The sequence below is a fragment of the Emys orbicularis genome, chromosome 2 (genome assembly GCF_028017835.1).
Source record: "Emys orbicularis isolate rEmyOrb1 chromosome 2, rEmyOrb1.hap1, whole genome shotgun sequence".
NCBI classification, from domain to species: Eukaryota; Metazoa; Chordata; order Testudines; family Emydidae; genus Emys; species Emys orbicularis.
In genome coordinates this window covers 198,526,359-198,538,371 of record NC_088684.1, presented here as the reverse complement: position 1 = coordinate 198,538,371, position 12,013 = coordinate 198,526,359, and the positions used below count along the sequence as shown (strand labels likewise).

At 37.9% G+C, this 12,013-nt stretch overlaps 1 protein-coding gene across 1 annotated transcript in view; it reads right to left on the bottom strand.

Moving 5' to 3' along the window:
- Window positions 1-12,013, bottom strand: part of TPK1 (thiamin pyrophosphokinase 1) — a 512,062-nt gene that overhangs the window by 240,952 nt on the left and 259,097 nt on the right. Inside the window, exon 6 of the mRNA XM_065399761.1 lies at window positions 10,371-10,443. Within this exon, the coding sequence (XP_065255833.1) occupies window positions 10,371-10,443 (73 nt within the window). The remainder of the gene's footprint in view (window positions 1-10,370; window positions 10,444-12,013) is intronic.

The window sequence follows — 12,013 nt, the reverse complement described above, 5'->3', positions numbered from 1 at the left end:
CTTAGAGAACTAATAATAATCTTATTTTAGAGTGAAACAAAGTAATTACACATTTAAAAAAGACATATGTTACTTTGTTCTACTCGGGCAGCTTAAAAAAAATCATTTCAGCAAACCTCTAGCAGGCCACGATTGGTTTGTTTGGGTTAGTTCATCCTTCGCAGTCACTTGATAAACAGAGGCCAAGTAGTGTGTGTAGTTAACCCACTTCTACAAAATTGCCTACCCATCACAATAGCTCTTGATAATTTCTGACATTTCTGGAAGGGTACAATATTACTTCCATTAGGCTTCAGCAGAAGACCAACATAACCTAAGTTATCTTTTACCACTTGTTAGAAAACTTGATCCCAACAAGATCTGAAAAATATTGTTTCAGAACAGAAAAATGTATTAGTGGCATAAATACTATAGTTGTTAACATAGCAAATACTTTGGCTTCTGCTGAATAATCACATGGCATATAATCAACCTAGTCACAGAAATCTAAATTGTATATACAATTTGCCCTGTGAAGAATGGAATTATCTTGTCATAAAAATATTTAATTTACTTGACAAACTAATATTATATTAATATAGTAAGGCCCCCTTAAATGAATACCTGTTTATGGAGGGTTTTTATAAGAAGAGTTATTTAAGGCTTGGTTACACAGGACTATGATTTTTGCTATAAAACTGATGTACTGGGTTGGCTGGGCAGCTCTCTGTGGTGAGGAAACTCTGGATACCCCTAAAGTTCAGATATATCCAAAGCTTAGACACACTAACCTACTATCATTCCCTAGATCCAATCTCTGCTGTAGTAGAGCTGTGCCATAAGATCTGGCAGCAGCCATCTGCCAACTGTGTCAGGTATCTCTAAAGGGAAGGTCCCACACTTTCCTCACACCCCAGGCAGCTGTTTTCAGCAGCCTTCCCATCATTATTTGAGGGGAGGCTTCACAAAGTGCCATCCCCAAAAGCAGCAGTGGTATCTTTTTGAAAGCGTTACAGAACAGAAGCGTGTCCAAGAAATCAAAAAGGACATGAAACTTGAGCTTTCCCAGAAAGGCTGAGCTCTCTGGGACATCACTAGCAGGAAAACCACAAATCAACGTTAGTAAATGGCCAGCACAGTTAGAGATTGGAGGAGGAACCAGGGAGGCATTAAGAATGTTCTTCCAAACCTAAATTACATTTCTATTTGAGTCCAGTTTAATGAATGGATGAAAGTTTGTGGTGCCGTGTGGTGACAGATTTAGGGCTGGTCTACACTAGAAAATCCACCCCCGAGTGACATAGTTAAGCCGACCTAAGTCCTTGGATAGATGGCGCTAGATGAACAGAATTCTTCCGTTGACCTAGTTACCGCCTCTTAAGGAGGAGGATTTACTACAGTGGCTTTTATAGGTACAAGTATGGAAAAAAAACAGCTCCGTATTATTAGAGGGTCAAACAATTCTCCCTCTCACAATTCAATGCGAGGGAAGAATGATGTCCTAAATGCAAACCATTTTTACTTTTAAAAATATTCTTTTAAAAATTAATTAATTTTAATGACCCAGTTAAATTCCTCAGGATTCAGTTTTATCCTGTACCCAGTCATATAATTTAAGATTTAGAAAAAGAAATGCATGAAAATAGACACGAGATATTTATAACCTTTAATATACGTGTTAAAACTGATAACATAACTAATTTTCATCAGTTAACATGGGGTGATAACTGTTCACTTCTCCTGACTACAAGCATTTTCAGCCTCTAATCGACACATGTAGCACTTAGTGAGCAAACAGAAACACATTTATAGCTGAGCAAAACACTTCAGTGTGGAATGTAAACATACACATTAACATATTTGTAATACTGAGGCAATGTTCCTGAACCTAATAAATACATTGGCAGGGAATGCACTTTGTCAACACCGTATGCATTTAGCATTAACACAACCTTGATGAACAGTAAAAATCAGGAAATGTAACAGGAATGCCAGATGTGGAAGCAACTGAAGAGTTATTAGAAAGGAAAGTTTTGCAGTGGTAGCCTCTCTGTAAAAATAAGCAGTTCTCAAGGACTTAAAAAAAAAAAAAAAAAAAAAAAAAAAAGGGAAAACAAGCCTCTAAATCATCAATTAAAAGAGATACTGGACCTATAAATGCATATATTTATAGTGTCTGATCAGAGATTTGAACTAATGCCCATAGAAATCAATGGCAAACCTCTCCCATTGATTTCAATGGGGACTGGACTGGGCCTTCTGGTTTTAGGCATAAGTGTGGATCCTGTATTATTTTAGGAACACCCCGGCAACTTCTTTACTTTCAAAAACTTTTTAAATGGGCTTTGTTTGAGGCACAACAACAGTACAAGTGGTTGTTTCATATTTTAATGTTTAAAAGATTCTAATAGAAACGCTCAGCTATATTAACAAGGCGACAACACTGGTGACAGCAGTATCACCACATGTCCTCTCCATGTATGGTATCTTTTCCCCTAGATATTTCAAACTATGCAGGCCAATGGAAAAGATAGCTTAGGCTTTTATTATGGGATCACACAATATGATGAAGTTAGTGCCATTTCATACATTTTAATAATCAAAGGGGCAGGAGTAGTGAAGGATATATTAAATTCCTGTCCACCTCAGATATTATATACAGCAAATCCTAATTAAAAGGGGAAGTGAGATATAGTATTCCAAAAAGAATTATTTGACAGTTGCAGGGTAATTTTGTCCAATTTTAAAGATATTGAATGCTTAAATGGGGGGGAGGGGTCAGGTTTGAAATAATTTTTTTAATGTAAAAGTTGAATGATTTTAGGCAGCCTTCTTCACTACTGAACTAGCAAAACCAAGACTGTAGCATAGAAAAATAAAGCTCAGGTTGAGCTTTTTATTCGGCAATAAATACGTTTGTTCTGTCCTGTCCTCAAAACAAAGCGCTCCTAACCCATCGTCTGTGCTTCACATTTATAATCATCCAGTACACAATTAATATCCTGTTAAACTTCACAATCAAGTGGCTTTGTTCTCACACCTCTTCATCCACTATTACATGTCACATCTAGAGAAGATAAACCAAGATAAATTGTTTTATGAACTTATTTAAATCAGGGAGCACTGATTTAAATCAAAGTGATTTACATCACTGATTTTAATAATGATTTACATCAGTATGCAGGAAGTCTTGATGTAAATACTTGATTTAGTCTTCTTTGGAAGACAACTAAAATGTGCAAATGTCAAAAGTTTTATTTTCATTTGTTGGTAAATATTAAAACATGTTGATTTATAATTACATATAGTCCTTATACTAAAGGTGATGCTTTTTGCTAACCAGGAAGATATAGAAGATCACTTTTAAGCAATTTATATAGCTTAACATAAAAAAAAATTAAGAATTTGAATAAATGTAACATTTATTATATTAGAAAATGGTGGCTCTTATTTACTAGATAAAGTTTAATACAAATCATGAGTAAAAATTAATTTGGATAGAAAATGGAATTCAGTTAAAATGCACAAAATACAGCATTTTAAAATTTTTTCATTAGTTACATAAAGCTACCGTATATGTGCTGTATACATAAGAAGAAAAGTGTAACAAAACACGTTTGTATTCAAAACTGATTTATTAAACAAAGGAAGTATCATTGGTAATTAGTGAACTGAATGTTTCCAATCACCATGTCCTTCAAAATTTTAAGAACTAGTAGATCTCATCTTCTCACACCTCATTTTTATTCATAGGTTAGAAGAGGAAAACAAGCGTTACTGTTTTTTCAACTCCCAATCAGTTTCTCAATTTTGAATGAACTAATCATTGAACTGATTGAACAAACATAAATAAAGAAAATATTCTCTCTGCACCTGCGTAAGAGGCTACTGCTGTCAAAAGCTGGTTTAGCATTTCAAACTGGTTCTTGGTATGTGGCCAGTGACTTCCACCAGCTCAGTGGTTTGACTTTCTTTAAAAATGTTTACTGCTTGAATTTTTTTAAGTTTAATTTAAATTTTAATATATTATAGTAAATTTAGGCCTTCATATAGGTTGTCAAAATTAAATTTGAAGTGAATAGATTACAAAAGAAAAATATAATTTAAATTAAAATCTGTTTTAATAAATTGCAACTTGATTTAAACACATTGATTTCCCCCCCCCCACCCTGATTTAAATGACTGCCCTGTAACACATGACATAACATTGCTGAGCCTGTTAAGAGAGAAAGGAAGGTGTTGCTGTATAATCCTCACATAATGTTGCTTGCCTATGAGCATGACAACAAATCAACCTAAGGATTCTGAAGGAGCTTACCTGTTCCATTTAAACCCTTTTGACTTTCGGAATATACCAAGGGATGCCGTATTTCCTATAACATTAATGTCATAATGAAACAAATGGACCTATTCTCTTCTTATTTACATCTGGTAAATAAGGAGTAAACTCACTGAGGTCAGTGGACTTAGTATGAAAATAGTGTGATGGGAAAAATCAGGCCCATAACTGTCTCTTGCACCTTGACAAAACTGCTTCCAGATCAGTATACTTTATATCATACTTAACGTCATATGTGGGCTTCAATACTTCCTCTTAACCAGCAGGGTGATACATCCTGTGACAACTACTTCCAAATGAGTATATTTTATGACATGATTAATTTCACATTTAAGCTTTAACAACTAACTCCTCTTATTCAGACACTTCAAAAGTAATGCATTTATCTCAATCAACCAATGCTGCTTTAAAAAGTAGGGTTTGACACACTGACATTTTATGCATAAGTGAAAATTAAATGAACTATAAAATACATTTATAAAACCAGAGAGAAATGTAGCTTTAGTTTCACAAATATGAACAAACTTACTTACTTGCTGGTGAAAATTAGCAGAATGACACAATTTGTTACGGACCAGTACCTTCAAATATTTGAACACAACTCACCCTTTATCTAGCAAATATATCAAGAGCATATGATATATAAATTAAATATCATACAAACTTTTCCGCTATTTAGAATCTGATGAGCACATAGGGTGGGATTTTCCAAACCACTCAGGTGGTGGCCTAACTTTGCTCCACATGAACCCATACAGTTGTCCAAGGGCATGTCTACCCTCAAAACGAGCATAGCGGCGCAGCTGTGCCTATGTAGTGCTTCAGTGAAAACACGACTATGCCAATGGGACAGCTCCCCCCGCCCCATTGGCATAGTTAATTCACCTCCACGAGAGGCGATAACTATGTTGACACTAGCAACCCTCTCATCAACATAGCGCTGTCTACACTAGGGGTTTTAGGGCTGGTATAACTGCGTCACTCAGGGGTGTGGATTTTTCACAATTTTATCCATCTATGCAGAGCAACAAAAGTTGCTCCATTTTCCCATTTGCAATCATTCACTCGGTTTCCTAATATAAATGTTTCATTTAACAATTTATCTACATGCCTTGATATCTTGTTTATCCCAGTCTCTTATTCCATGCTGTAGAAGCTGAGCTCAAAGGAAGGGGAAAGTTAAAGATCAATTATTTTTGTAGCAGTTGTCCCCCCGTTTAAACGTCCAAAAAACCAACCCAAATCAAACCAAACCAAAAAATGGGGGGGGAGAGGGAAGGCGGTGGAGCGCATATAGGCAGGGCCCTACGAAATTCATGGCCATGGGTGGGGGGGGGGGGGGGGGGGGAAAGGTGTCACGGACTGAAATCTGGTCTTTTGTATGCTTCTACCCTATACTATAGGGATTTCACGGGGGAGACCAGCGTTTCTCAAACTGGGGGTTCTGACCAAAAGGGAGTTGCAGGGGGGGAGGTGTCGCAAGGTTATTTTAGGGGGGGCCGTAGTATTGCTACCCTTACTTCTGCGCTGCCTTCAGTGGAAGCAGGAGAGTGGCGGCTGGTGGCTGGAGAGCAGCAACTGTTGGCTGGGCGCCCAGCTCTGAAGGCAGCACCCTGCCAGCAGCAGCGCAGAAGTAAGGGTGGCAATACCACACCATGCCACCCTTACTGTGGCCACCCAGCTCTGAAGGCAGCAGCACAGGAGAATGGTGGCTGCTGACTGAGGGCCCAGCTCTGCATGCAGCAGCAGAGAAGTAAGGGTGGCAATACCATACCATGCCATCCTTACTTCTGCCCTGCTGCTGGTGGTGGCTCTGCCTTCAGAGCTGGACTCCTGGCTAGCAGCCACCGCTCTCCAGCTGCCCAGCTCTGAAGGCAGCACTATCGCCAGCACCAGTGCAGAAATAAGGGTAGCACTACTGCAATCCTCTCCACCCCCAATTAGTTGTGAGGGGTCACAAGCTCCTTTTTGGGTCAGGACCCCTACAATTACAACACCGTGAAATTTCAGATTTAAATAGCTGAAATAATGAAATTTACGATTTTCAGAATCCTATGACCATGAAATTGGCCAAAATGGATTGTGAATTTGGTAGGGCCCTACATATAGGGGTGCAGAGCCTTAGCTGGTATAATTCAGCCTAGCTTCACTGAAGTCAGATCAGTGTAGCTCCACTGATTTAAAAAGGAAACTGCCATTTTACACCAGCTGAGGACCTGTCCCAACGTATCTGGGTAGGCATCATCTATTTTTATGTGATTCATAGGTGTATTGTATATTACAGACTGAAAACAAAATTAGATGGCTATAGGAACTGAGTAAACTACTGCTAGTCCTTTACTATCCCAAATGTTGCAGTAGGAGACAACAGTGTGGAGTACTAGCCAAATCCTCCTTTTTTGCCCCCAACAGAAAAATTTCATACATTTACTTCCACGTTTACATCTGAATTTCAGACCAAATTATTTCAGTTTAAAAAAAAAAAAAGTTTCTTTCCTCCAGCCAAGCACACCCCAACAGGATCTCAAGTCAAGCGGTGTCTTTTCTGGCTCAGGCACTACCAACAATAGTACAGATTCTTCAGGTTAGATTATGCCCTCAGTTACAGTCGTACAATCACATTGAACTACTTGCGATCTTTACATCACAAATACAAAGTTATAGGCTTACAGACACTCTTTTCAGAGTTGAATGGTACATAGGACCAAATTCAGAGTGGACTAAGTCACAGAATCACAGAAATGTAGGGCTCGAAGGGACCTTGAGAGGTCATCAGGTCCAGCCACCCCTGTGGCGACACAGGACCTAATACACTTAGACCATGCCTGACAAGTGTTTGTCCAACCTGTTCTTAAAAATCTCCAATGACAGGGAGTTCACAACCTTCCTTAGAAGCCTATTCCAGAGCTTAACTACCCTTATAGTTAGAAAGTTTTTTCCTAATATCTAACCTAAATCTCCCTGGCTGCAGATTAAGCCCATTACTTCTGGTCCTTTATTCAGTGAACATGGAAAACAATTGATCAGTCCTCTTGATAACATCCCTTAATACATTTGTAAACTGTTATAAGATCCTCTCCCCCCCCCCTTTTCTTTTCTCTTCTCATGACTAAACACGCCCAGGTTTTTTTAAACCTTTTGTCATTTTTTGTTGCTCTCCTGTGGACTCTCTCCAATTTATCCACATCTTTCTTAAAGTATAGCACCCAGAATTGGACACAGTAGTCCAGCTGAGGCCTCATCAGTACAAAGTAGAACAGGACAATTACCTCCCATGTCTTACATATGACACACCTGTGAATACAGCCCAGAATTATATTAGCCTTTTTTGCAACTGCATCACACTGTTTAGCTCATTCAATTTGTGATCCACTAACCCACACATTGTTTTCAGCATGACCACCACCTAACCAGTTATTCCCCATTTTGTAGTTGTACATTGATTTTTCCTTCCTTAGTGAAGTAATTTACACTTCTTATTGGATTTCATCTTCTTGATTTCAGACTGTTCTCCAGTTTGTCAAGGGTGTTTTGAATTCTAATCCTGTCCTCTCAAGTGCTTGCAACCCCTCCCAGTTTGATGCCATCCACAAATTTTAGTCTCCATACCATTATCCAAGTCATTATTGAAAATATTGACTCGTACCAGACCCAGGATTGGTCTCTGTGGGACCCCACTAGATACATCCTCGCAGTCTGACAACGAACCATTGATATCTACTCTGAGTACAGTATTTCAAACAGATGTGCACACACCTTATAGAAATTTAATCAAGACCACATTTTCCTAGTTTGCTTAGGAGAATGTCATATTGGTCTGTGTCAAAAACTTTACTCAAATCAAGATAGATCATATCTACTACTCCCCCCATCCAGTAGGCCAGTAACTCGGTCACAGAAGGAAATAGATTTGTCAAGAACAAACCATGCTAAACCAACCTATGTTGGCTATTCCTTATAAACCTTAATATCCTTTAAGTGCTTAAAACATTCCTTTTATCATATAAATTGTAACAGGAAAAGGAACTGGCATAAAAAGGTGCAACACCCCCGATATAGCATACACCTTCTAATACCCTCCTACTAGTTCTCCCTCACCAACCCCACCACTACATTATAGCAGTCCCTTGTTTGAATCCGTCGACATGCAAGCTACACCCACTTACCAATGTGTAATTTACAGCACAATGTACAACCAACTATTAAGTCAAATGTTCTCTGTGGTAGCACTCTTCAAGCCTGATCTCCCACTACACTTTGAAATTAGCAGTTTACTTAGGCAGAATGAGTCAGATAAACTCTAATAATTGGCACAAATAACATTTTTTAAAACTTCACTTTGCAAACATTAACCAATTAAGCATGAGCTCTTAGGAATTAATTTAGTTGCTGAATCTGGATCAGATTCACAAATTGTTAGAAGATGGAAACTCTAGGTCTTAGGAACACAACACATGAAAACTCATGATCAGATGGGAGCTCTTAGATCAGAAGACAATGCCAACAAAGCACCTTACATCCATTGTGCCTTAAGCAAGAACTCGCGTTGGGCCTGGAGTGGTAGCATATTACAGCTGAACTAGCAGAGGAGAATTGGGCCATTAGCTATTTTCTATTTCAGTCTCAGTAGGAGCATCCTTCTGTATGTTCTCCTACACAGCTGAAACCCAAAGAAGAAATATCAGATCTGTGAGTTTTTGAGGCTAAGTTACCCACCTCATGAGGAACATACAGTCATTTAGCATGTTTGTAACTAGTGCCTGCAGTGCTTATAAGCAGAGTTCTGCAAATTCACAGATGTTACTCCAAAAGGTCAGTTTTCTTAGGCCTGAGGGTAAGACTCAGAACACAAAGTCCCAGACAAACAGACTGCTAAAATGTTATGTGCAGTCCAATAAAAGATTTTACCTCACTCACCATTCTCTCTAATGTACAGTAGTTTAAGAATAGTGATTCTAAACATGATGTGGTGACTCTAAATATGAAGGGGAGTTTAATCAATAGCCAAGGCAAAGACCTAAGAAAAGGGAAAAGGTTAATATTAACTGTGTTGGTGGAAAATGTGCTGGCTGCATTAGCTACAAATTAAGGTATGCAGGGATCTGTCCAGAAGTCCCACTGAAGTCTGTATTAGTCAGTGCAGGACTCACTGTTTCAATATGTAAAAAGCAACAGAGAGTCCTGTGGCACCTTTAAGACTAACAGATGTATTGGAGCATAAGCTTTCGTGGGTGAATGCCCACTTCGTCGGATGCATGTAATGGAAATTTCCAGGGGCAGGTATAAATATGCTGGCAAGAATCAGTCTGGAGATAACGAGGTTAGTTCAATCAGGGAGGGTGAGGTCCTCTGCTAGCAGATGAGGTGTGAACACCAAGGGAGGAGAAACTGCTTCTGTAGTTGGATAGCCATTCACAGTCTTTGTTTAATCCTGATCTAATGGTGTCAAATTTGCAAATGAACTGAAGCTCAGCAGTTTCTCTTTGGAGTCTGGTCCTGAAGTTTTTTTGCTGTAAGATGGCTACCTTTACATCTGATACTTGTTTCAATATGTGATCAAGAAAGCAGCAGCAAAAAAGTCTTAACATACTGTTTGTTGCTTGAAGGATAAAATCATAGCCCATGAAAAATCACATTTCTGAAAATATCTGTAGAGCTTATGTGGGTGCCCCGCTACATATAAATCATAGGAGATTGAGATCAGGAAGTAACAATTAGTTAGGAAAAACTACAGTCTTTCAAACTCAGACTTTCAGAAAGTTCGCAATAGTTTTTTGCCAGGAAAATCTCTACACATCTCTACCATATTGAGGTAATGCTGCAAATTCCCAACTAAAAGCCAACTGCTTCAAAGTCGCTTTGTTTTTTCTATACATTATTACTTATTACATTGTATTGAGCCACTCATATAACACAAGGCCTGGTCAAATTCCTCAGAAGCCAAGAGGAATTGAGGATGATCAGTAGGTAGTAAGGATTTCTCACTAATGAGTTGGGTCCCATGGTGCTTTAACAAAAACCAGTGCAAATACATTAAAGGGATTTAATTTACCTTGACCTTGTAGTAATCCTTGACTTCAGGCCTAATGGAATCAAAATCGCCGCTGATGTAATCAGGCAAGAAGCTGAAAGAAAAGCAATGAACAGTAAAATGGAAAATTAAGGCATCTTATTTTCTTAAATTAAAAAAAAAAAAATGGGGGAGGAATATTCTTCTCTCAAAGGAAAAGAAACAAGATTATGAAGTAGTCTACATCCAAAATTAATACTAACTAAGTAAGCCCCTATCTGAACATGCTACAGGTCTAATAAACTGGTGTCCTCTCTATTCTAAGGGGCAAATACTACACCTTTACATAGACACATGCAGCTCCCAGATGGAGTTGAGCAGGAGCTGTGCATGCATATTTTAAGAAAGATTGGCTCTAAATCTCTCTCTTTTTAAAAAAATTTAAATACATTGCCATCAACAAAACAGCTTAAAAGCCAATTCATTATACCGTACCATCTAGTCTCTTAGGATCTTGTTCCTTTGTTAACAGCAATAATAGTTTCAGGGTGTCAGACATTTAGCAGAATTTGTTCTTTTATTCAAGTGTTGTAAGACATTATAAGCAAGTGGAATGCAACATAATCTCTCTGCTTGCATTGGCTTGAAAGAATAATGGATTACTTGATGGGAGAGGGACACCACAAAAGGCCTAAGTGTGAGCTTCTATGTTGGCAAGCAGCACATAGAAAGTTTTAAATCTCCCCCAAGGGATCTGAATTAGCCCTCTGCACCTTCAGATGTCATCAAGCCTTTCAAGCTTTTGTGGGCTGGCAGCCACTAAAGATAATTTGTTGCCCAATTTAGCACTCAGGAATCTGTTCCATACATTGCACCCACACACACAAAAAATAGCTAATCAAATAAAAATTACATGAAAATCCATTTAATTTGGCTTTCATTCTCCTAGTGATTTAGTACACTAGAAATGTGCTGAATAAAGTCAGTTTGGTTAATCTTCTTCCTGCTGTGGTGTGCTTAGATGCATTGCATGAGATGCTGAGTTTATTTTCTCTCTAAATACCTATGGAGAAGAGGACACATTGTATTAATATTGGCAACTGCTCATTTGGTTTTTCAGGTGGTTTGTTTTTTAAGTTATTACTGATTTTCTATTTTATTATGGTTCCCTCTCCTTTTTTTTTTTTTAGTTTATTTATTAAACTTGCCAGTGATAAGTACTCCTAAAATTATCTATGCCCGAGGTTGTGGAAACATTATCTCCTTAAAAAAAAAAAAGAATGTCTAAGATCCATAAGAACTTAATTTAAATTAAATTCTTAAAAGCATTTCTCCTAAAGTCTCATTGTCTTTGCTGTAAACAACAGAGGAATGGAGATTTTAGGGTATTTATTTTACCTTAATTGGATTGGTTTCTCCCCAGTATAGCTTTTAAGTGCATCAAACAGATTTGTAAATGCCATTATTATTTTCAAATGTATAATGAAACTTTAACTATGCTATACGAAGTATCATTTAAGGGTTTTGAAGAAAATAGTTTTCCCCCTTACTAAAATCTTGTAAATTTAGATTTAGATCAGATAGCAAGAGAGATGAAAAGGCAAGATAGCATTATGAAAGTGCTGGTTACTGTTTCATAGATAAGGCTGAAGTTAGTTTTGAAGTTAAGTAGGGATTGGGCCATT